We start from the raw sequence: 27,270 nt of genomic DNA on the forward strand, positions 1-27,270 counted from the left end.
TTTTATAAAATGTATCTATATCTGCAGTTTTAATAGATGTAGAAAATGTTTTTCTTTTCGACACCTTTATTTTAACTTATTTTTTTTATTACTACTGCTAAGTAAATTTCTATACTTTTGTGTGTCTTACCTTGCTCATCTAACATTTATGCTTTTAGGAGAGTAATCAGTTAAAGATGACTAGATGAAGAATTCTCCCTGATAGTATGCAGTGAGGAAGCATGGGTTGTGTTTTTGTAAAATGTATGTGGAATGTTACTAGTCAAAAAGTAGTCATTTAGTGCCTACTGGACAAGTGCTACAAGTCAACATGAAGTTTATGCAGAATTCATGTTATTATTATGTCAACTTGAAGTTTGGTTTCTGAGAATTGACTTTAGTATTCAAACCTTGTTGCTTTGGTGCCCGTAAAAAGACTTACCTTAGTAACTTGAGAAATGATTTTAAGTATGTTTATGATTGTTCTCTTAAAAGTCATAATACATTATTAACTCACAAAAATGTTTTTCTAGTGTGATCATTTACCAAAACATATGCACAGTATTTTAGTAAGTTGTCCTTCCATTTTGATTTGCATATATGTATTATTATTACTTTTTCTTTTTGGTGGTACTGGGGTTGCTGGAAACCCTTCTACCTCTGAGCTACACTCCCAGACCTATTTTTATATTTTTATTTGGAAACAGGGTCTCTTAAGCCAGTGTGGCTGGCTTCAAACCTGCGCGATCCTCCTGTCTCTGCCTCCCAAGCGCGGGGATTACAAGCGTGTGCTACCATGCCCAGCTATATGTATTATTTTTTAAAGGCACGTTAGTGACTATTCTTGGGACAGATAGTGAAGCACCTCATAATTTCTGTTTTGAGTTCATGAAATAAGTGTACTAAATTAAAAAGGGAAGAAACTAATATTTTCTAAATGTCTTTTCTGTGTTTTTAAAATATTTTACAACCCTGTGCGGATTTGGTTACATTCAAAATTTCTCCTTGAATGCTGAGGCAGAGAGAAGATAAAAGGTAGAACAAGAATTTACATGGTGTTCAGCCTAAAATCCAAAATCCATGTTTGATTTTACTCTACCAGACATTCAAATTTGTATATATAAACTCGCATTGTCCTTAACATTAAATTTCTTAAAGTAACAACTAAATTAAAGTATGCAAGTTGAATAATATTGAAAACCTGCACTTTCTCTTCAAATAGGTTCTAGTTTAAAAGTATCTTAAAATATCTTAATTAGGCCTCTATTTTTAGATATACTTACATAAGGATCAATTGTAGTACCTCCTTGATGATGAATCTGGTATTGATGCCCTTGACTCACTTTATACTAGCTTGTTCACTTTATTTGTTATCAACTTCTAAAGAATGGTCATCTCAAAGGTTACTGTAAATGAATTAAAAGATCTAGCCATGGCCGAGCGTGGTGGCGCACGCTTGTAATCCCAGCACTTGGGAGGCTGAGACAGGAGGCTTGCGCAGGTAGGAAGCCAGCTTCAGCTACTTAGTGAGGCTCTCAGACTTAGTGAGACCCTGTTTCAAATAAAGTGTCAAATAGGTCTGGGAGTATAGCCCGGAGGTAGAAAAGCCCCTGGGTTCCACCTCTAGTACCTCAAAAAAAAAAAAAAAAAAAATCTAGTCGCACTGCTTGGGTATAGTTTCTGACTTTACCCTTTCCTGGTCCTAGTCGTTGTGATATTTGGCAAGTTAAATCTTTATACTTCCAGAGTTTTTTGTTTTGTTTTTGTCTTAATTAGAGATATTAGCAGTGTCATAAATTAGCTGTCAGGATTAAGTGAGTCAAATGATAAATGATCTCAACATGTTAGTCCCACTTACTGAGCCTCAGTGAATTAATTGTGATGAGCAGTTTTTATAATGCTGTATACACATTGACTAATTTGCTTTATAATTTTTATTCTTAGTAAAAATTGTATTCTGCATTTTTATTTTATTTTTTTAATTTTTTAATTTTTTTAATTTTTTTCTCAAACGTAAAACACTGAATATTTTATTCTAAAAACAGTAACATGGTAAGCATGTCCACTTCCATCCTTTCTATTCAACATAGTACTGGAAGTCCTAACCAAAGCAATGAAAGAACATAAAAAAGGCATCCAAGTTGGAAAGGAAAGAGAAGAATGATCTCTGCTCACAGATGTGATTGTTTAAGGCCTACAAAATTATTAATTATACAGAATAGTAGATTTCATTCTGGAATATTTGTACATGCACACAACATAACTTCACTTCTTCATACCTTCCACTTGGCCTCTTCTTCTCCCTCTCTTTGTCTTTCTTCTATTCTCTCTCACTAGTTACCCTCCCCTTTTCTTCTAGCTTCCATGTGAAATAAAACGTGGCACTTGTCTTTCTAAGTCTGGTTTATTTCACTTAACATAATGCTTTCCAGTTTCATCTGCTTCCCTGAAAGTGACATGATTTAGTTCTTAATGGCTAAATAAAATTCCAGTGTGGATATGTACCACATTTTCTTTTTTTTTAACAATTTTTTTATTGAACATAAATGGTATACATTTAAACTATATTTGGTGCCCTCTCCCCCGTCCCCGTTTTCCCTTCCTTCCTCCCACCAATGGTTGTCCAGGTTAACCATGTCTTATTCATAATTTTACACATGTTCAGGTGTACACCCTCATTAATCAAGATCGGCCTTCCTCCTCTCCTATCTTACCATCCAAACTTAGCTAGTATTTCCCCTTCAATATCTGGAGTCCCACTGGTATCCTTTGTGTTTCCTAGTTTGGGCATATTAGAGGAAACACATGTACCTTCTCCTTTTGTGCTTGGCTGATCTCACTTAACATAATGTTCTCCAGGGCTATCCATCTTCTTGCAAATGATATAATTTTGTTCTTCTTTATGGCTGAATAGAATTCCATTGTGCATTTTTAGAATGTTTATACATTGTTATACCATTTCACTAGTTCAGTTTCCATTTTTTGCTGTTCTCTATTCAAGAATAATGTGATATTGTGGCTAAATTATTAGAATTTTGCTTTGCTGCAGATTTATAGTAATTGATACATGATAGGAATAGGATTACCTGAATTTGAATCTTTTTGAGATTTGATCATAAAACTTTTCTTTATAAATTTGTAACAATATTAATCTTTATTATAAAGAAACTGTCAAAATTCTGACTTTCTTAGGGACTCAGTAGAACTTTTAAAATACTGTCAACTTTTTAAATGGTATTTGTATTTGGCCAAAAAGTTTTTTTTTTTTTTTTGCCTACAATGATCTTTAAAAATTAGTTTAAATTTAAGAGTAATAATAATACTATATTAATTTAACTTTTTTGTTCTGTTCTCTTAGCTTCACAATGAAGAGGATAATTCAGAGTCCTCTGCTGTAGAGCAGCCAAGCGCTTCAAACCCAACATCACAGATTGTGCAGAATGTTCCTTCAGCACCAGCACTGGAAACTGACTCTTCTCCTCCCCCTTATAGTAGCATTACTGTGGAAGTACCTACAACTTCAGGTATGAAAGAGCTAATAGTGTTTTTACTAGTTCATTCCCCCCTAACCCCCCCAACCCCCCCACCCCGTTCTAGGGATTGAATCCAGTGATGTTTTAACTGAGCTACATTCCTCAGCCATTTTATTTTATATATATATATATTTGAGGTGAGATCTTGCTACATGGCCTCAAACTTGGGATTCCCCTGTAGTTGAGTTTATTTAGAGTTTATGACTTTTGTGAGTGTGTGTGATACTGAGGGTGGAACCCAGGGACTTTTTTACCTCCAGGCTATACTCCCAGACCTATTTTATACTTTGTTTGGTAACAGGGTCTCACTAAGTTGCTGCTGAGCGCCTCACTAAGTAGCTGAGGCTGCCTTTGAACCTGTGTCATCCTCCTGTCTCAACCTCCCAAGTGCAGGGATTATAAGTGTGTGCCACCACGCCTGGCCATGATTGTTTTTTAAGACACATTATAGTTTGGGGTAAGAGTCTGTTAATGAGCTTTTAAGCTTATATGCACACATATATTCACACACACATATACCTAAATACACATAAATATACAAATGTATATACATATGCACACATGTCTGTGTATATTTGTGTACAAAGTTTCATTATGTGATGGGATAGGAATGCAGGAATGCGAATGCAGAATGCATACTATGCAACCAGAGGCGAAGGAGCCTATGGTGCTGACACATGGTAGTAACTCCTGAATACAAGGTACGTATCTTCTCCATTCAGGCCATTTCAGAGAACCATTGTTAGTTATTTCTTTGTCCACAATTTTGTAATCCCTCAGCAATGATAAATTAGTCACTAATGATGATTTTTATACTGTTATTATTTTGTATACTGTTGATTTTTATGGTTATATGAACCATGGTTGTATATTTATTATGAAAAATCTTATAAAATAGTTATTGAAAAATGTTTAACATAAAATTAACATAAAAAATTAACTGGAATATTTCAACTTTCTTATTTTCTTGTTCAATATTTAATTTATTTACATCTCTCAAATTCATACCAACTTTGTCTGGTTACCATTTTTGCATTTATGATGTAGAATATGATCCAGTATTTCTTCCCCTAAATTTATTTACTTGTTTTATTCTACCTCTAAGCCATACCCCCTGCCTTATTTTATTTTTATTTTGAAACAGGGTCTCACTAGGTTGATGAGAGTCCCACTACTTGTTGAGGCTGTCCTTGTACTTACGCTCTTCCTGTCTCAGCCACCCAAGTACTAGGGATTATAAATGTGCACCACCATGCCTGTCTAAATTCATTTTATTTTATTTTATTTTATTATTTTAATTTTTTAAGGTACTGGGGATGGAACCCAGGGGCATTCTACCCCTGAGCTACACCCCAGCCCTAATTTTTATTTTTATTTTTTTGAAATAAGGTCTCATTGAGTTGCAAAGGGCCTCACTAAGTAGCCGAGGCTAGCCACAAACCCATATCCTCCTGTCTCAGCCTCCCAAATGCTAGGATTACGAACATGCACCATCATGCCTGGCTTTTTAAATTCATTTATTTTAATAAGTATAGTGAATTTGCTTAAAAGATTAAGGTAGTTATTGACATTTATATACATAGAAAAATTACCCCTTACTGTTATCAGAGCAAAATATTCAGAGTCATAAAACTCCCTGGGTCAAAGTTGCTATGATTAATGTGTATAGAAGTGGTATATGAAATGGTTAGTACTGTATACATGTTTATTATTGTTATTGCTGTTTTTTTTTAACACTTTTGGCTGTAAGATAATGAGTAAGTAAACTAGTTTCTTTGTGCATATCAATAAACACAGAGATGTCTATGTATTGTGAGCTTCTTAAGGTTCTTTTTTTTTTTTAGTGTTACCAACAATATTTGTCAGTTCTTTCTCTTTATAATAAACATAGGATTAAAATAATATGATTATAATAGTAATTGATGTGTTATATTGCTTATGTAACATAGAACTACAAAAGCAATAGTAGTTTTGTGTCCTGTTGTAAATTCTTAAATGATTGCCATGGCTTTAAAATTAGTTTGTCTTTAATGGTTGTCCTTTTAAAATTCTTCTTCAGATGCAGAAGTTTACAGTGAGTTTTATCCCGTGCCGCCTCCCTACAGTGTTGCTACCTCTCTTCCGACATACGATGAAGCCGAGAAAGCTAAAGCTGCTGCCATGGCAGCTGCAGCGGCAGAAACATCTCAAAGAGTGAGGCAGTTTTTTCATTTCTTTTGATAATACTTCTGCTAATCTTTTCTACGTACATTTAATAATATAAAAATATTCTTGGTGTAATTTTCTTGTATTTTCTTTACTGTTGCTTATTTGTGTAGATTTTTGTGAGTTTGGCACTCTCCTAGTTAAACTCACTTTCTCTATTCATTGACTTCTTCACTTCTATTGACCATTACCCTCCATGGCCTCCCGCCTCAGCTTGTATTCATCCCTAATATTATCTTTACTAGTAGATTTAAAACTTCCTGAATTTTGATTTCAGCCATCTCATGTGCTAACCTCCCATCTTTCTACCTCACTTGCTGTGGTTACCACCACATTAACAGTTCTACTCTTTCACCTGGACTTCAAGTCCACCAACTTCTTCACTGTCCGAGTACTTGTCTCCTTCTGTTGTAGAACTTTTCTGGAATAGTTGACCCAACACCAGTTCGGGTGGAGAATAGGAAGTCTACTACACCGGCGGGCAGAAGTTAGGATAGCTCCTGAAAAATTCTGGCCCTGAGCTCCACAGGAGCTCTCATTTTGTAGAACAAAGGGCGGAAGTAGGCAAGCAGGTTTAAAGAAGTTGAAATGTAGCAGTTAGTGATTGCGGGAAATTCCTGAGCAAGCTATGGCTTAAGTGACTTATGAACTATGTGACTTATGGCCTATGTAACTTATGGCCAACCTCTTCAGGAGGTTGCCTGGATACATGGCCTTCCATTTTAGTAATTCTTCTAACACACTTACATGGTTTATATTCCATGATCTATCTTTACACTTATGATTCATCTTTTCTTCTGTCCATGTCTTATTTATTAGCATAGCCAGTTTAATCACTCCATGAAAGAGTTCAAGGTAGGCCAAAAGTGCAGAGAAATAAGGTATAAATCCTTCAAATTATATCTCATCCTACAATTTTGGAGTGATGGTCAAGGATTCCACCTGTATTTTCTCCCATACATGTGTTTTTATTTATTTATTTATTTATTTGCTGGAAAAAAGAGTTGCTCTCTTAGTAATGGAGAAATGAGATGCATGAATGCTATTTTTAAGCAGGTAAAAGGCAGAAATGATTTACATTTTAGTATGGCTGCAAGCAGGAATGTTTTTTGCCCTTTTTTTCTTATTGGTTTGGAAGTATAATTCCAGATCCCTGGATTTACCCATTTTGTTCAGAAAAACAACACAATATATTACCTCACCCAGGAAAACTAGAATTAGGTGAGTTATCAGGTGAGAGAGAAGTGCTTCCCTGTAGGGCATTCTTCTGCCACCATGAGGCCACAGCCCAAGGAGTAGATCTTCTGAGAAGTGAGCATGTTCCTAGGATATGTTTTATTCATTAGCTACAACCCTCTCTATCCCTGCTCCCACTCCTACAGGTGAATGGCAAAGAACTACGAAGTTAGGTAAAGTTAATAAACCCCCTATTTGTTTGTTTGTTTATTTGTGGATCTGGGGGTGGAACCCAGGGGCATTTGACCTCTGAGCTACACCCCTATTTTTTATTCTTTATTTTGAAACAGGGGCTCACTAAGTAGCTGAGGTTGTCTGCTGCTGGGATTACATGCATGCGCCCACCACGCCCAACTCTATTTTTTATAGCCGGGTATGGTGGCGCACACTTGTAATCCCCGCGCTGTGCTTGGGAGGCTGAGATAGGAGGATCGTGCAGGTTCGAAGCTAACCTCTGCTCGCTTAAAAGACCCTGTTTCCAAATATAAAATAGATCTGGGAGTGAAGCCTGGAGGTAGAAGGCCCCTGGGTTCCATCCCCAGTACCACCCCCCCAAAAAAATTTTTTATACCTTATAATAACTTAAGACAGTAACATAAATATAGTTTATTAACTTACTGAGTTAATAGGGATTTTTTGATGTTGTGGAGAATTACAAAAAAAGGAAACTAGATCTATTAAGTGGGGAGTTTCTGTCAAAGTGAACTCTAGCTTATTAGAATGCATATGTTGGAAAATGTACATGCGTAATTCTCAGTAAAGCAGATTAACTCTTTTTTTTCTCAGGAGATGTTTCCTTAAAGATGTTGGCAATGGCAAAGCCCTTAATATGCTTGTAATCCCAGAACTTTGGAGACTGAGACAGGAGGATCTCACGTTTGAGAACAGCCTCAGCACGTAGTGACTCTCATCAACCTAGCGAGACCCTGTTTCAAAATAAAAATAAAATAGGGCTGGAGGTATAGCATGGAAGTAGACTGCTGCAGGGTTCTATTCCCAGCACCACAAAAAGGAAAAATATGAAGACCTTTGATAAAATTTCTCGACTGGTGTTTTAAAATAGTATAGAACAATTATATTTTTCGTCATATTAACAGTGGGCTCTTTTGCTTTGGGAGCTTATCTTGTACTTATTTATTTCTTATTTATTTATTTATTTATTTATATATTTATTTATATATTTATTTATTTTGCGGTATTGGGTGTGGAACCCAGGGGCATTGTGACTCTGAACTACACCCCTAACCCTATTTTTTATTTATTTTTATTTTTGAAACAGGGTCTCACTGAGTTGCAAAGGGCCTCGCTAAGTAGCTGAGGCTCTCTGCGAACCATGATCCTCCAGTTTCTGCCTCCTGAATGCTGGGATTATAAGCATATGCCACCACCACTGGTCCTTTCATTTTTATTTCTTGAATTAATTCGAGAGCATATAAAGTTGTTTTATGCATTTAATCATTGTCAGTCATTATATGTGTCATATAAATCTTGCTCAGGATATATGACGGCAGACTTTAAGGAATTTTGTGTCCAAATAGTAAAAAAATAACATAGGTTTGAAAGTTTTTTTTTTTTTTTAAATTCAGGAAAGCAGTATGTATAGTGAGATTCCTATAATCCTATAGAAAGGATAGCAATATCCTAGTCAAATTCTGCCTTGACTTTCCCAATTATGTGGTCTAGGGCAGGGAACTAGCTCCCCTGACTAAGCCAAAGAAAACATTAGCACTCAGCTGGAAATAACATACATGTAAACCATTCATTTGATTCAAATTCTGGAAGGCCCCACATTTCACTCAGTAAAATCCAGGATCCTTCAGTAGACTCTCTGAATCTCTCACTTCATTCCTTCCAGTTCTCTCTTGTGTTCATTCTTGTCCAGACATGCTAAACTCTTTGCTATTCTGTCTAACGTGTCATATTTGATTCTATTTTAGGACCTTAGCTCTGGGTTATCCTGCCTGAAGCATTTTCCATGAGATAGCTACCTCTGAAGTCTCTGCTCAGTTCTCACCACAGTGATGCCTTTCTGACTATCATATTTAAAATTGTAACCTGCCACAGGTTATAAAAGTTCCCATTTTCCCATTTGACACTAACAACAGTGTTACATCTGTTTTTTTGATACCATTTTCATTAATTTGATGTTGTTCAACTTAATCATTTTTGTGTTTATTTTTAAAGTTACTCTTTTCAAGGATGCCCATGGAGAAGCAATACTTGCTAATGTTTATTGAGTATTTACTCAGTGCCAGAAATTATCTTGTCTATACAACAAATTGAGATTAGATTTTGCTGAAGTTCTTATTCTTACATTTAAGATGATAAAATTGTAATTATCTTAGTGAGCTCTTCTGGTATTACATGTTTTACAGAATCAGGAGGAAGAGTGTCCACCAAGAGATGATTTCAGTGATGCAGACCAGCTTAGAGTGGGTAATGATGGCATCTTTATGCTGGCGTTTTTCAGTAAGTGATTTTTCTGTTGTTTACACAGATTGGCTCTGTATGTTTAAAGTAACAGGAAAGAAGTGAAAATATTATTAGCATGTGTCTTCCTCATTTAAAATGTAATTAGTCATGTGTGGAGGTATACTCTTGTAATCCCAATACTTGAGAGGCTAAGATAGGAGGATCACAGGTTCAAAGCTAGCCTCAGCAGTTTAGCAAGGCCCTCTGCAATTAAGTGAGACACTGTTTCCAAATAAGAAATAAAATCGGGTTTGGGTTATAATTTGGAGGTAGAATGCCTCTGATTCAATTACCAGGTTCCCCACTCCCCCCCCAAAAAATGTAGCTTTTTTTCTCAGTGAAGTAGTTGAATACAAATCCTAGAATTATTAAATACTTACTGGATAATTAAACATTGCCGTCTTTATGCTAGTATTGACTGTATGAAGGTATATACGCATATTTGAGCTAGAGAAGACTGGGAATTGCTGTGATATTGATGTCCACTCATGACTGTGGGAATATATAGAAGGAAACTGGAAATTCTGTTTTGGGGCAAGAAGACTTCCATTTGGGTGTCCTTAAGCCAGAATAAGGGCTAGAAAAGGGGGAACTCTTAGCAGCCAGAACAGTGTCACTTGACACACACAGATATGAAAGTATGTCTCATTTGGGGGAATGGTGCATAAGTAGATTGGAAATCCAGGTTGTATTTCTTAATAGCTTATAAATGTTTTAATCAATATGGAATGAGGAAGACTGTCACAGTGTTTGTTATTTTAAGTTCTAACATGAAGATTAGCACGTAGTAAAATTATTGAGTAATATTAAGACATTTAATAAACTGCTCAAATGATTAAAATCAGTAATAAGGAATCCAATATTCATTTAAGTAAATTTATTAACTATTATGATATAACTAGTTTCTGCCCTCAACCTGGTTGAATGATCAGGGTTTCATACCTTCTTAGGTAGAATGCTGATTTAATTCATTTTAATGTAATGTTTATTTTGGTGATAAAACTGAGAAATAGTTTGCTTCATGTGCTGAGTTACTTTTGAATCGGGAAGTTTATTTAACCTTTTTTTTTTTTTTTATGGTCCTGGGGATTGAACTCAGGGGCATTCTATCTGAGCTACAACCCCAGCTCTATTTTTATTATTATTATTTTTTTATTTGAAACAGAGTGGCACCAAGTTTGGAGGGCCTCACTAAGTCACAGAGGCTGGCTGTACCTGCAATTCTCCTGTCTCAGCCTCCCAAGTACTAGTATTACAGGTGTGGATACCATGCCAGCTGCAATATTTATATCTTAAATTGATTTTAGTTACCATTTTTAGGTATGTTAGATACAATGAAAAAGAAATGAACTCTGGTTACAAATCACTGTAGTTTTATACTATTAGTCTGGTAAACCTTAGCTTTTATTTTATTTCAGCCTATTGTTCTTTATATTAATAAAAATCCCTAACATTTTGCTTATAAAAAAGTAGCTTAAACATCAGTTACTCTCATGCTATATTTATTGAGAAATCTTAATTAGAAAAGAATCTGAATTTATTATATTGTTTATAATATATGTGTCTTAGGAATAAAAACATGTTTGACACCATCTATTTTGACTCAAGAGTTTAGTTGTTATTTCTCTATTTCTAGATTTCACTTAACCCCAGTATCTTTTTAATCTTAATTTTTAATTCAAAAGTACTTTATTGATGTAAATATTGTAAATGCATGATAACTTAGATATTCTGGATGACTTTATTTTTTTTGATAGTATATTATAGTCAATTATTTACTATAAATTATCCAAGTTTTACTAAATTATGTTTCTACATCTTGTTTTGCTTTATTTTTTTTTGCCATACTGGGGATTGAACCCATGACCTTGCACATGCTAAACAGGCGATTTATCACTGAGGTACTTCCCTATCCTTTTTTTAGTTTTATTTTGAGACAGGGTTTCAGCTAAGTTGCCCAGTCTGGCCTTGAATTTAGCAATACTAATTCAGCCTCCTGAATCGTTGGGATTACAGGTCTATACCACTGCACCCAGCTCACAACTTAAATTTATTATGCTTCCTGTTTTGTAAACATTGCATTGATGTTTGAAGAGTGAAATTGTATTTTTTACCTTCATTCCTGATAGACTTTTTTTCTTCTAGGCTGGATGTAGGCTTAGAGCGCTCTTTGATAAACATAGATTTATTTGTAATTACTACCATCTAGTGGCTAATCCTAAAATTGCAGCTTGCTGTATTGTCCATGCTTAAAACTAGTAGCTAGTATTAAAAGGATGTAGAAATAGTCCCTTAATGTTATTTATAAATTGGCTATTTCAGATTATATATTTATAAAAATAAAGTCACAGTGATATTAATAAGAATATTTTAATTAAAATCTTTCATAGATTTAATTCCTGCCTTCTTTTCAACATGTTTTAGTCTCATATAACCCTAAAAAACATTTACACTTAAATTTGGTAATATTATTACATGCTCTTGTTCAGAAAATAGAAGAAATATATGTATCCCCCTGTAATCTTTATTTTATTTTATTGGTGTACTATAGGCTCACACCATAATGTGGATCGTGTCAACAATGGCATGTGTTCACACAGTATTTGGTCTCCCCCACTTCCTCTTTTCCCTCTCTCCCAATACTGAGTGTCTATGTTAACAATGTTATATTCACATGTATACATATACTCGATGGTCGCTTTTCCATTAATTAACCTCAGCCTTCTTCTTTCTCTACCCTTCCTTTCTGGCTTTGCTTAGGTTTCTCCTCCATTATCTGGAGTTGCTCTGGTATCCCTAATACTCCCTAGCTTGAGCATATTAGAGAAAACACATGTCCCTACTCTGTGTTTGGCTAATCTCACGTAACATAGTGTTCTCTAGGTCTTTCCATCTTTCTTGCAAATGACATGATTTTGTGCTTCTTTATAGCTGAGTAGAATTCCATTGTGTGTTTTTCCCATAATTTTGCAATCCATTCATCTGTTGATGGAGACCTATGTTGGGTCCATATTTTGGCTATTGTGAGCTATGTTACTATGAACATGGATATGCATATGTTACTGTAGTAACGTGTTCCAACCCCTTTGGAAAGATACCCAGGAGTGGTATAGCTGGATCATATGGTGGATCCAGTCCCAGTTTTCTAAGGAATCTCCACACTGATTATCCCCCTATAATCTTTTTGCGTCTTCAAATCCTTTAAAGTATTACCATAGATAATATATATATATTGCCTAACTATCTCTGATCTTAAAGAAAAATTTTTAAGAGAATGGACTAAAATGCAATTGTTTGTCAATTAAGTATTAATTTTTAAAGATTTAGTTCTGGTTCACTGGGTGATAGTTTATAGAAATGATGTTGAACTCTAGTGTTTTAAAATGTACTCTATTTTAGTTGACTATATTTAGATAAATATTTCTTCCAAGATTTAGCCATGTGTACAGTGTGTATGAGAATCTTCCTATCAGCATGCTACAGTTATAATTAACCACCTGAGTCATTCCAGTTTTAGACTTGAGGGAAATATAATTAAGGAGAATCAAAGTTATTTGTAACTCTAAAAGAATTAGGAGATTGCTGTGAAATGTAAATTCTGACTTATAAGAAATGGCCAAGCTATATTCCAATGTGGCTATACTGTTTTGCATTCTCACCCTCAGTAAATAAGAGCTCTTACTACTCTGATAAGCAGTTGGTATTGATCTTTTTAACAATTTCAGGCATTTTAGTAGGTATGTATTGTTACTTAATTATGGTTTTGATTTGCATTTTTCTAAATGATTATAATAGCCAACATTTTTATTATGTTTTGAGAACCCACCATATAAAAGCCAAAAATTAAAGTACTTAAACTGGTTAAATTGACATCACACACATTATTTTGGTGTCTTGTTCTGTTCATATGAAGATGTATTTTAATATAGCGTTCAGATCGGGTTACATATGATGAATCCAGAAAAGGAATATTTAAGAATTATGATAATATCTTAAGTACATAAAATATTGTTAAATAATAATTTTTTTAACCTTTTAAAAAGGACAACCTTTGTTAGCTTATTGCTTATGTTGATTTTTTTGGGGGGTAGAGCTAGATGGGGGCTATATTGAGATCTGATTTTTAACTTGTTTTAAAATGAGGCGGAGGAAATGGAGAGGAATTTGGTAAGGGCTAGTTGGGTGATGAGTGCATGTATGTCACCACCATCTTTTATTCCATTAAGATGTATGACAACAATATAACAATAAAATTTTTTTTAAAAGTGTAGTTTTACCCACTGGTGATAGGCTTTAAGGAATTGAATTCCTACTGACCAAACTGTCAAGAAACCAAGTTTAACCATTTGCTGATGTTTGATAAATAACTAAAATATTTGCAAAAAGGTACATTACAATCTATAAAGACAGCTTAGTTCAGATCCCTTAGAATTAAAGGGAACTGCTATTTGGTTTGAACAATGAAGCTTGGTAATATTATGTCTATGTTAATTTGTTTCCAAATGGTGACCATTAAATTAACTATTTTTGTTGCTTTTAGTGGCATTTATTTTCAACTGGCTTGGATTTTGTTTATCCTTCTGCATCACCAATACCATAGCTGGAAGGTATGGTGCTATCTGTGGATTTGGCCTTTCACTGATCAAATGGATCCTTATTGTCAGGGTGAGTGTCTTGATAGCCTTTATCTCTACTGCCAAATGAAAAGGTAGGAAATTTTCTTTGTGGTTCATAAGTGTTTACATTATTCACACGAATTCACCTAATTCAAGGCTTATACTTCTTTAATTATTAGTGATCTCTGTAGTGTGAACATTTTATAGCTTTATAGGAGGTTATTAGTTGCCAGTAGAGTGGAAAGAACTTTGAAATTAGAAAAATTTAAGTTTTGAAACTCATCTTTATATATATATATATACATTTTTTTTTCTCACTTTAAGTAATTTAATTGTTCTTAGCATTAATTTCTTAATAGATTCACATAGCTGCCTCAGGATTCTTATGAGGTATGGAAAGTAAAGTACCTTGTCTGATATTGCTCAAGTATACATGCTCAGTAATTGAATAATACTCCTATTGTGATACAGTGCAAGTATGCCTAAAATCAGATAAAAACAAAAATTTGATTGTTTGCAAATTATTCTGAACTCTGAAATATCTTCTTTCTCTTTTTTGGAGTAGGGTAACATTCAGAGCTCAAAAGTAAAGGCTTGTGAAGTAGCTATCAACACTCTTTTTTGCTGTTGTTCCAAGTCTTCCCTCTTATTTTCCTTTTCCTAAAATCACCATCTGCTTACTTCTAATCATTTACAAAATGGTTCTCAGAGAGACAGTGAAACATCCTATTCTGTCTCCCATCACAACAACTTGTCTAGTCTCCAAATAATTTTTAGTAAAATCATAGGCATTAGTACCATTGGCATAATCATCCCCTTGTTCATTTCCTTTGCCTCTTTAAAGATCCCTTTTGGGCTTCATTTTACAAATGTTTCTTCTTTGATTTTTTTTAGGGAAGGGCCTAGGAGAGTGATTAAGAGTGGTTTTACTTATTCATTGTCCTAATAAGCATTGTAAAAAGTTACCCACACTTTTAAATGCTATTATATAATTAGTAAATTAAGACACATAAATTAAACAAATTAGCTTTACTTAAACATTGATTTCTGCTCAAATCAGGTAAATTTTAAAGTTTTCAGTAAAATCACAGATCTGATTGTCAGCTTCTCAGACACTTTGATAATGGATCTTTATTATTGAATTTATTTTAAAGTACCTGTTACATAAAAATACTATGGATACAATGCATTTAGTCATTATTTTAAATTTTATTTTATAGCTTTTTAAAGTTTTAGTAATCTTATCAGACCTCAGCTTGGTTCAGACCAGATTTTAAATTTTAGTCAATAATTAGTTGATTCTTGGTACCTGTGGACGGATTTCTAATAATATGATTAAAATGTGAGTTCAGAATTGTCCCTTGGTTGTTTTAATTTTATTTCAGAAGTTGTATATTGAGTTCTACCATAAGTTGAAATCTTAGATGTTACAGAATATACAAATATAAAGATAAAATCTCTGCCCTTGTAGAAGGCATTACTAGAAAAACCTTAAAAATGTTGGAGTTAGGTATGTCCAACCTTGGTTGAACAAACAGAACTCAGATACAGATAGAACTAATTACTATAGATACAGATAGAACTAATTACTATTACTCAAATGACCGACCCACCCTCCCTCCCTCCCTCCCTCCCTCCCTCCCTCCCTCCCTCCCTCCCTCCCTCCCTCTCTTTCTTTCTTTCTTTCTTTCTTTCTTTCTTTCTTTCTTTCTTTCTTTCTTTCTTTCTTTCTTTCTTTCTTTCTTTCTTTCGTACTAGGAATGGAACCCAGGAAACTTCTACCTCCAGGCTACACTCCCAGACCTATTTTATTTTTTATTTGGAAGCAGGGTCTCTTAAGCCAGCTGAGGCTAGCTTTGAACCTGCATGATCCTCCTGTATCAGCCTCCCAAGTGCGGGATTAAAAGCGTAAATCACCATGCCTAGCTCTCAAATGACATTTCTCATCCAAGTCACAGAATACAAAAAGTGGTCTGAGGACTATTTTCCAATTGTTCTAAAGTTGGTAAATTCCTAGATATTATTTTGTAAGGAAGAAGTTAGCCTATTGTTAACTGATACCTTGGATATTAGAACCTAATCTTTAATCTTCTCAACAACAAATGCCAGATTAAGAAGGGGTTAGATGATTTAGTAATCAGTTCTGGTTAATGTGATAAAATGAGGAATTTGAGTTTCTGAAAGTTTTGTAAGGTTTATTTTAACATCAGGTATGATCACGAGGACACTAAATTTCCCTTTAAAGTATGTTTGCTGAGTTGAGGCTAATACTACCTGTCAGTTTATATTGAGAATTGGTATTAGACAAAGATTGAAAAAAAATCTGTTGTATAAAACAACAACAGCTACCATTCATTGACTGTACTTCAAGCATAATGGTACAAACACCAAGTTCTTTAATTCCATTTGTATCTCTAATGTCACTTGTATTTCTAGTCCAGCTATTAACGATGAAACTAACAATAAGAAGGGTCTCATAATTGCTCAAGATCCCATAAAATATATGTGGGTTAAAATTAACCTGGTCTCAGTTCAATTCCTGTCCTCCTAATTCCGTACTGCCTCCGTTAGACTATACTATGACTTCTGCTGTAATGCTCCAAGCAATAAATTCCTCTTGAAGTTTAGTAATGAAAGAAAGGGTTTTAGTCATGCTGTTGTTTTCTTTTTTATTTCTGAGCTGCCATGGATTTCAGATTTAAGTATCTTTTGCCCAGAATTCTTATATTATTTTATATTATTTTTGCCTAAGGCATTAGATGTTTTTATTGTTTGTTTAAAAATGCATGTATTTTATTAAAAATAGCATGTTTCTTTTGAAAGTAGAAAGGATATAAACAGTGAATACTGGTATTTTATTAATAAAATAAAATTAGATAAATTCTTAATAGTAATTTATTTTACAAAATTTGGTTGCCTGTGGTTGGCCAGTCAACATGATTGACTTATCTGTTAATCAAAACAGCAGTTTGGCTTAGCCTTATGATTTAAGTGTTTTAAAATATGTTTGATAACTCAGTAATGGGCCCACCACTTCTTCATCCTTGCTACCTAGTAAATCTTAGACTTCAAAGTGAAAGTATTTGTATTATTCCCTTGGGAATAAATAAGAAATAGCTTACTGGTAGGTTTTTTTGTGTGTATGTGTGTGTGTGGTATAGGCATTGAGCCCAGAAATATTCTACTTCTAAGCTACATCCCATCCTCAGACAGATTTTATTTCTTATTTGGAAACAGGGTCTCACCAGGTTGTTGAGAGAGCCTCACTAAATTGCTGAGGCTGTCCTCAAACCTGTGATCTTCCTGTCTCAGTCTCCCAAGTACTAGGATTACAAGCATGTACCACCACGCCTGGCTATGATAGATATTTTTGGTGAAAAAATGACTCCTTGGTTTTTTAATTTTTTATTTTTTTGCTTTTAAAAAGTGATTTATTTTTTTAAACAAATTTTTTTATTGAACATAAATGGTATACATTTAAACTATATTTGGTGCCCTCTCCCCCCCTGCCCCCGTTTTCCCTTCCCCCCTCCCACCAATGGTTGTCCAGGTTAACCATGTCATATTCATAATTTTACACATATTCAGATGTAGACCCTCAGATTGGTTTTTATTATGTACCATTTGTAAAAAGTTTTTATTGTTTAAATTCTTAATTCTTTTTGTTTTTTATAGCTCCTAAAACCTCTAATGAAAATCTTTTATTTCTAACTATTAATCACAGTATGGCCTTATTTATAAGCTATAATTTCTCAATTTTCAAGTTCTTCCTTCATTGTACATATTTTAAAAGTGTGGGAATAATGTATTTGCATCTTTAATGTAGTACCTGAAATTTTTAATCTTTCTAAAACTCAAAATTTAGATGGTAATTTATTAATTTAAAATAATCTCAGAGAAAATACTTACACGGGCATGGTGGTGCACGCTTGTAATTCCCGTGCATGGGAGGCGGAGACAGGAGGATGGCGCAGGTTCGAAGCCAGCTTCACTGGCTTAAGAGACCCTGTTTCCAAATAAAAAATATAAAATAAGTCTGGGAGTATAGCCCAGAGGTAGAAGGGTTCCATACCCAGTAACACCCAAAAAATACAAAAAAATAAAAAATAGAGAAAATACTTAAAAAGGTTTAAAAATTGATTTAGATAATCTTAGTTGATTTGCTTCACACATGGCAAATTATTTCAAATTTGTAAGTATTATTATCAAAACTAAAGGATTTTTAAACTTTTGTGGAAATTGCCAACAATTAATTAGTTGAAGGTACTTGCCTAAGAGGTTGGAAATACTTTTAATTAATTTTAGATTCAATACATGTCTGCATTTAACAAAATATTTTTTAGTTAAAAATCAGATTCAGTTTGGAGATCAGTGGAAAGAAGGCAGTAAAACATGTTATTTTATTAGTTTTAGAGTAGGTTATATGAAACTTAAAAATAATTATTCAGGGCATTGTTTAGGTACTAAATAAGGAAGGAATAGGGAAGAACTCTCTGAAATAACTTAAAAAACCTAGATTTATATTTTAAGAACTTTATGAAATACGATGTCTAGAGTCTGATTAAGGAAATAGATATCTCTGTCCTCTACCATGAAACCCTGCTCCCATCTGCTTGGTGATATTCCCACATCACAGAGCATATAAAACTGTCTACCATGGCCACTAATAGGAACTGCTGAAATACTTCTTCAAGGTTCACTTAGCTCTTCTCAGCTCACTGTTGGGAACTGAATGCTAGCACATCTAGTTTGAAAATAAAGTCTCTAATGAGTTGGGTCTTTATGTGCCTAGTATTTTTTTGGCAGTGATTAACAGTAGGGGGTATATAGAAGGTCAAAAGCTCTTCCTTTTAGAGGTCACCAGAACATCCCCGTCTGATAAGATTAAACTAATGTGGCTTTTGGTGTTAATATCTAAAGCAGCAGGCAGCTGTGGGGTGTTTGGGATGGTAGTTGTGGCTTTGAGAGATTATGAAAAAAGAACTGACATGTGAACTCTTTAATTAGAAATACTTGATTCAGATATGTAGCATTCACTTTTCTTGCAAGCAGTTTGAAATCTTTTTGCTTGTATTTTAAATAGGTTTGTTTGCAATTGAATAAGTTTTTTACTCAAGTATGAGTGTATATCTTTATATATTTTTCTTTTTGTCCTGTTTTTAACCGCTAAATATTATTTGAGGTTAAGTTACTCTGAAATAAGATAATCTACAATTTTTAAATTTAGGTATACAAATATAATTAACATTTATGTTTCCTCCATAGTTTTCTGATTATTTTACTGGCTATTTCAATGGACAGTATTGGCTTTGGTGGATATTTCTTGTACTCGGTAAGTGTGTTCTTAATGTATTTCAGTTAAACCAATTTTAGCTTAACTTTGGTATTTCCTAAATTATAAAATGTTAAAATAAATTACACGGAAAGAATTTTGTTGCTATAAAATTCTCGTATTCAAACACAACATTTCCGTTAATTCTGTATAGCATCCAGATTTCTAAGATTTAAAATGCAGAAGCTGTCAATATTATTAATGATAGTGAAAGATAACTGACTACTACAAAATTCGAAAATTCTAACATGATTAAAAAATTATCTTCAATATTTATCTTGGAAAATATGCATAATTTTTTTAATAATCATAGAAGATTTGATTTGAGGGTAGGATAGTTTGGGAGTTTTGTTCATTGTCTTATTTTTGGATCATGGAAACATTCTTGATGCTTTTGAAATGTGCTCTGCATTAGTCATTAATCAGCCAGGCATATGGAAGGACTTCATGCCTACTGATCACAGTACTTCTGTAAAGTTGTCTTCTTATAAGGCATGCCTTTTTATTACTATTGATAAATTTGATGGATTATTTATATGGATGATAATTAAGTTGATCTTAAAATCACATTTTACTTTTAACACATATTTCAAGTGTATTTACTGATGTGATTATATTTTGTTTGTACTGAAAATAATACCAGAGAATAATAACGTTTCAGTAGGTGGCAGTCTTCGCTTTGAGTTTTTATTTAGTCATATTGTTGAATCCTTGGATTTAGGGAAACAGATTTTTAATGGTAGTTGAGGTCACTAAATTTTTTGTGTAATAATTCTAGTGGAATTATTCTTGTGGCTTTTGGAATTATCTTTGTGAGTGTGTTTGGAATGAAGACTTATGTAATAAAAGTTGATCCAGTTTTAGGTCGTAAACTATATTCTGACTACCTGAATTTAATTTTCATTATTGAGTTTCTTACTTAAAATGAAACTTTTATGATGTCTATTGAGTAAAAATAATAAATGAGTATTTGCTTAAATACGCATTTTTAAGAAATTTAAGGAATTTTAGGAAGATAACTGTGGGGGCAGAATAGAGTGCAGAAGACAGTCCCAGTTCCACATTATTATTATTGTTTAGGAGAAAGTAACAATTTAATCAATAATAAAAATGTTGCTCTCACATTCTCAAAAGAATGTTGAACACATTGTAGAGTAGTGAAAAGTAATAACCACTTAATAAATGGGTTTTAGATAAGAATTATCATATTTTAGGAAAATGCCTGATCAGAACAAAATATGTCCTTAGAAGTAGCAGCTTCATAGACAAAAGAAGGGATCTTACAAATAATTTTGGTTTGTATGTTTCAATAATACTTTCTGCATTAGGAAAAAATACCTTTGAACAGCATCTGGAAGGGCATGAGGGTGGAATTGAGAGAGGGAGTCACAAGTGGAGGGGGAGGGGATATGGAACGCGGATGGGCGGCTGGACAGAAACGTTTGCCCTTTGTTAAATCATTACGGATGTGTTTCTTCTTTTTTCTCTAGTTTATTACATTTTTTTCTTAAGTGTTTTGATTACTGCTTTGTGGTTGGGGTATACTATGTTTTTAGACTATCTTAAATTCAGACACCTTTCCTCTTGGCAAGGAAAAGGAAAGTTGCCTATATACATATTTTCTGTTTTTGCTCTTATCACCCATCATTTTTTGCTTATAAATTTACTGTAGTTATTTAAATGTTTCCCTAACAATTAGATGCTTAAGTATTTTATTTTATTTTATTTTTTATTTTTTATTTATTTATTTTTTTGGTGGTACTGGGGTTCCTGGAAGCCCTCTTACCTCTGGGCTACACTCCCAGACCTATTTTTATATTTTTATTTAGAAACAGGGTCTCCTAAGCCAGCGCGCACGGCTGGCTTCGAACCTGTGCGATCCTCCTGTCTCTGCCTCCCAAGTGCGGGGATTACAAGCGTGCGCCACCACGCCCGGCTGCTTAAGTATTTTAAAGGCTTATTTTTAATAATGTTATGCTTTTATATTCAATATTTTTCATCCAAATATTGAAGCATTTCACAGGCATTACTTTTTTAAATTATTAAAAATATCTGATATAAATGGTTGTTATTTTAAAATACTGCTTTATAGAAGAGAAAACTGACGTAGGTATCTCCGATGTCTACCCAGATGTCTGATCATCAGTAACACTAGAGCGAGTGACTGCTTCCTGAGGCTTCTTTCCTGATTCTTGTCTTAACTTGAATTATGTATTAGTCTTTTGTCACTTCTTGAAAATAAGAGCTCATAATTAAAAATTTGTACATAATGCATATATCTTCAAATGCAGATTTGACAGATTACTGGCATTGATATTGCTAGACTGGCTCTTTCCCTAATGTTTAGCAACTCGAGTGTTGCTAAATATCTGTACATATTCTCTCTTGAATATGTAAATTAGTGTCATGGTTTAATCAGTAGCTATATTAGTTGAAAAGTTTGGTAGAAAATGATAATTTGGTTCTATGAGTTGAATCAAATTAAATGCATTAGAAAAATTTGTCCTTTAAAGAAATCACTTAACAAATACATATTTTTCTGTAATTCTGGATTATTATAGCTGGCTTTTTCTTACTTTAATTGTTGTACATTTAGTTTTACCAAATTGAAGGAATGTTGATGTCAGTAAAATTTTATTATATTTCTTCATGATAGAAGTGTCACTGTAGTGTAAAATAAATTTAATCCTGCACACTAATTTCCTTGAACCCCAAGGAAAAAAGTCTTATGTATGAATGTATATTTTAAATTTATCATTGCCTCTTTCTGTATAAGAACATAATCTATCTGAATTATTTCAATCTTCTCAGGTCTACTTCTATTCTTCAGAGGATTTGTTAATTATCTAAAAGTCAGAAACATGTCTGAAAGTATGGCAGCTGCCCACCGAACAAGATACTTCTTCCTATTATAGAGGTAATGTAATGATTCTGATTCCCTTGAGATACTTATTTTGTTAGGTACTTATTAAATGCTTAATGTGTATTCATAATTTTTACCCAGAAGTTATTTAATAGCTTATTGGAATTTAATAAGTTAAATTATCTTTTTAGTTAACTTATTGATTTTTAAAATTGAATTTCATAAATTTTAATTTTTAAAATACATAATGAAGCTGGGCATGGTGGTGTGCATGCTGTAATCCTAGTACTTGGGCAGCTAAAACAGGAGAATCTGAGTTCACTGCCAGCCTCAGCTACTTAGTGAGACCCTCTTTCAAAATAAAGGATAAAAAAAAAATTGGGCTGGGGGTGTAGCTCAGAGGTAGAATGCCCCTGGGTTCAATCCCCAGCACTACACACACACACACACACACACACACACACACACACACACACACACACACACAGATTTAAAACTTTAAATCATACTTTTTAAACTTCTTTTTAAAAACTGACCACAGATTGTGTTTGAAGTAACCACCAGGATACAATTTGAAGACCAAAAAAAAGGACAAATTGTTTATATAGAAGGGATGAACATTTTGTATAAAACAATGTATAATCTACATAAACATCTGATGAACAAAACCAAAGCTGTGATTGGAAAGCAATTTGTCATGCAGTCAGTTTAACAGTCTGAGTCAAGGAGGGGTAGTAAACTTTGTGGAAGAATATAGTTTTGTTGTTGTTTTCTTAATGTGTTGTAGCAAGAATGAAGGCTACAACTTGAATAAATGAGAACATAAGGAAGTGAGCAGAGGCTCTTACTGGTTATCCCGTGAGTTTCTGGAGGCTGTGTATATAGCACAGCTCTTATTTCTTCTGCAGTCAGGAATATCTGCACCTGTACTCAAGTGCTTAATCTCTATTTTTAATTAAGTGCTGTGTACTTTGTATCTATCAATGATTTTAAAATTCTGAAGTATTTGAACTCATAAGCAAAATATCGACTCAAGTAATTTATGCATATAGGACTACAAGTGTTAAGAGGTTGCAGTAACTACAGTTAACACTCCATATTTGTGGATCCTGAATCTCTGTATTTAACCAACCATGGGTGGAAAAAGGAAAATTACATACTGGATGTGTATAGACTTTCCCCCATCATTATTTCCTAAATTAAATAAAGTATGACAAGTATTTACATAACATTTAAATTGTATGAGGTGTTTTATATTTGATCTAGAGAAAAAAAAGTATATGGGAAGATCTATGTAGGTTGTGTGCAAATCCTATCCTATTTTATGTAAGGTACTTGAGCATTGAGGGTTTTGGTATGCAGTGTGGGTCCTGGAACCAATCCCCTATGTATATTGCAGATGGTTGTATCCTTTTTTATAAATTGTATGCTTTGTGATTTGGTTGCTTAAATTTTATTTATAACTTATGGGTTATTCATAAACATGTATAATTTAGTTATTTCTGTTCAAGAGTGCAGTGTATACAGTTGTAAGAATTTGTCAGTATTAATAAAAGGCAAAACTTAATACTTTAAATGGTACTCTGAGTAATATGATATCTTATATGGGTTTTAATGAGTCAAATAGAATGTAAATATTTTCTAGATGAAGATCTTCTTTTAAGGATTATTCTTTAAAATACATTCTGATTTATACTACCATATCTTCTGATGTATACTATTTTGTTTCTTTTTATCGACAGATCATTCTATACTTGATATAATGCTATGAGTTTTGTTGTACTATGACTTATATAAGTGTCAATTAATATATTTTTAAGACAAAATCTTTTTTGTCTCTAGACTACATCAGCCCAACATTCCTTTCTTATGCCAATGTGAAATTTCCAGATCATCAGTAAACCTACAACTTTAATAGAAGACTACTAATAACAAGAAAAATTAGTGAAGAAAAGATGGAGCTTCAAAACTGAATGGCAGGGTGGTTTATGCTTAAAAGCCATTTCTGTTCATTCTTTAAGTACTTGTACTTCATTTGTTTTGCGTATTTGCGTATGTGCCCATTTGAAGATTTGCATATACTTGAAAGAAACCTTGAAGTTGAAGCAGTAAAGTCCAGTCACATTTGGTAATCAGTGTTTTATATAATTGAAAGAGCTGAGTGATGAGCAGTCTTCCAGCATGTAAATGCCATTGACTTCTGACTTGACCATTAGTATAATAAAATGAAATTATTAACCATGTCAAATGCTTTAGTTTCTGGCTCTTAGATCCATCCAACAATTCTACAACATGAAATACTATGTTACATATAAAGTTCATTAAAACCTGCAGTGCTAATTATTAGAAAGGATTTGTTAGATTTTCAAATGTGATCTTGTTATTCAGGAAATCTCTTTCTGTAAATAACCATGCAAAATTACTTTTTACATTGTTTTCTTAGAAATTATGTCTAGCTTTTCATTAATTTTAAATTAATTGAACTAAATATAGAAACTTTGAGTGTTACAGATAGTGTTAAAATCTTTGTTAGAACAGATTTTAAAAAAGTGGGGATACCAAATGTCCTTTATGATAGTTTTTTAAAGTGACATAATAATTTTAGGAATTTTAAAATGGGAAATTGGTTTTTAGGATTACCCAGCTTAGAGATGATTACAGGAAAAGATTGTATTAGATATTATATTTATTTCATTTAAGATAATTTAAAAAATTAATTTTTCAAATAAGGTATTCTCATTTGCATTTGTCTTTTAAAAGCCGATAAAAGTATCTTTCAATATCACTGTAATAATTTTTCTTTAGATGTTTAATTTGTTAAGCTTAGCAAATAAAATCTTGTTTCATTAATAGCTCTTTGTTTTATGATTATAGGATAAATTTGTAAAAATCATAGCCGGAATTGAGATATACGAAATACCTGTTTTCAAGTTAGGGAAATGCGTCTGTGGGGTGTGTGTGATGAGGTGAGAATGTGTAACCACTCTGCAGCTGAATCTGCTTTACATCATAAGCTACAGCATTTGGCATCTTGCAAATTATTTTATGTGTCATCTATTTTTCTTCTCAATTATGTCTTTGTTTTTGAATGCCAACATTAAAAAGGATGTGGATTATCTTTTAAACATAAAGTTCACTTAATATACATAAATTTGATTGCTTATTAGACACTACTATTCAGATATGCCTAACTATTCAGGGACATTTTTCCATTTCTAAGAAAAAAATACTATTACGCTTTATAACCTTCTTTGTATTTCTCTGTATTTTCTAATTTTTTCATTGCCTTTGATAAATAAAACATGCAGTTTTGTTTGCTAATTGAGCCTCCTATATTTTATTTTTTATTGTTCAGTGTTAAAGATTTTTATTGTTGCTTATGGTACTTGTATTACACCCCTTAAAGTAAAACAACAGCATGGGGTAAACAAAATATTTAATTTAGTATCCCAATTTGAAAATTAAGAATGTACTAGTGACATGTACAAACTGAGGCTCGAATTCTTCTGTTCATTTTTTTTATAGATGTATATTTTGTTCTTTTAATGATATTTAAATGAAATTAAGATTTGGTACATAGTAGTTTTAAATTTGTAGGAAGCTCAGCTACCAAACATTAATTTATTAGAATTTTATTTTAGTTTTTTATGGTATTTATATATGGTTTCTAAATACAGATGTGTTACTGTGATTCAATATCAAAAACTTCACTTTTCGTTTTGATTTTTCTTCCTAAATCTGTAAGTTTTAAGTGTACATGTTACCTAGTCCTTTATAATTGGTATAATGCAGTGGTAGCCTTACATCTCACCACCCAAGCAGGGACATCTAAATGTTAGTTTCAGAAACATAACATTCCCTTCTAGATTGGTGAAATCCTGCCTGCTTCTCTTCATTTCCTGTGAGCTTATGCTAGAATAGCTGTTGTTTTGTTTTAAGACACTTGACCACCTTTGCACTCTGCCTTAAAGATTGAAAAATTATGACTCTTATTAGGATGTCTAAACATTTTTTTAATGCATATGAACTGGGGCTTGGAAGTTAGTTCAAAAACATCTTAAATTGTATCTGAATAGTTAGCTTGTGGCTAGGATGATTCATTCTTATGTAGTTAGATAATGTTTAAAGCAAAAATACATTTTATGTAAAATGTATTTGGAATAGAAGTAAAAATTTAAAATTAAAATATAAATCCTGTTTCCATTGAGTTAAAATGAAAATTTCTGCTTACTAGAAGGAAAAATATTGATCTTTAGTCTTAGTTCTACCCTATAAATATATTCTATTTTAGCTAAAATAATTATTACAAGTATTTTGCTGATTTTCTCATAACAGGAAATACCCAATAGTCCAGAATATCCAATTGGAAAAAAATTCAGTTTTTCATTTAATCTATTTTCCCCCAAACTGGCATTTACTTGTCCAAAAACACAAAAGTAAAGCAGGCAGTGTGGTGTGTGCCAATGTGGTGTATACCAGTACTTGGAAGGCTGAAACAGGAGGTTCTCAGATTCAAGGCCAGCCTCGGCAATGTAGCAAGGCTGTCAGCAGCATAGTGAGACCCTGTTTCAAAACAAAAAGTAAAAAGGACTGGGGGGTTCAAGTACCAACTGGGTTCAATCCCCAGTACCACGAAGAGAAAAAGACAAAACAAATAAAACAGAAGTATTAACAGTGAACCTGATATAATGTACTTAACTAAAGTGACATCGATCTTAAATTTGCTCAGAACAGTCCTGGTCATTTTATTTTGTTGGCATAGTCACTCAAAATAGTTCTAATTTGGAGGATGTTACATGATCACTCTTAAGTATAGTTGTTCACTCTACTGAGAAGTGATACTTTGACTTGTTATTCTTTGCAAGAAGAAATGGGGACATGAGTAGGAGCCAACTTCTGTTAAGAGTTTTTTCTAGCCAACCATTTTTTGGCCTGTAAAAAAAATAGCGTAGTTTTTATTTTGTTTTATTTGGTTTTAGTAGAGGTTGTTGTATTTGAATGATTCCAGTGTATGATAAATAGCAAACAATGGCT

General features: G+C 33.1%; 1 protein-coding gene across 1 annotated transcript in view; it reads left to right on the top strand.

Moving 5' to 3' along the window:
* The window catches only part of NDFIP2 (Nedd4 family interacting protein 2), a gene marked incomplete at both ends in the record, with an annotated part of 58,186 nt that extends 35,898 nt beyond the window's left edge, over nt 1-22,288 (top strand). Inside the window, 6 exons of the mRNA XM_080690360.1 lie at nt 3,338-3,503; nt 5,572-5,705; nt 9,329-9,422; nt 13,966-14,090; nt 19,307-19,373; nt 22,185-22,288. Coding sequence (XP_080546486.1) covers nt 3,338-3,503; nt 5,572-5,705; nt 9,329-9,422; nt 13,966-14,090; nt 19,307-19,373; nt 22,185-22,288 — 690 coding nt within the window. The remainder of the gene's footprint in view (nt 1-3,337; nt 3,504-5,571; nt 5,706-9,328; nt 9,423-13,965; nt 14,091-19,306; nt 19,374-22,184) is intronic.
* Between the last annotated feature and the right edge of the window lie 4,982 nt (nt 22,289-27,270).

This window comes from Muscardinus avellanarius, assembly GCF_963383645.1.
Source record: "Muscardinus avellanarius genome assembly, chromosome: 2".
In the NCBI taxonomy this organism is placed as follows: Eukaryota; Metazoa; Chordata; class Mammalia; order Rodentia; family Gliridae; genus Muscardinus; species Muscardinus avellanarius.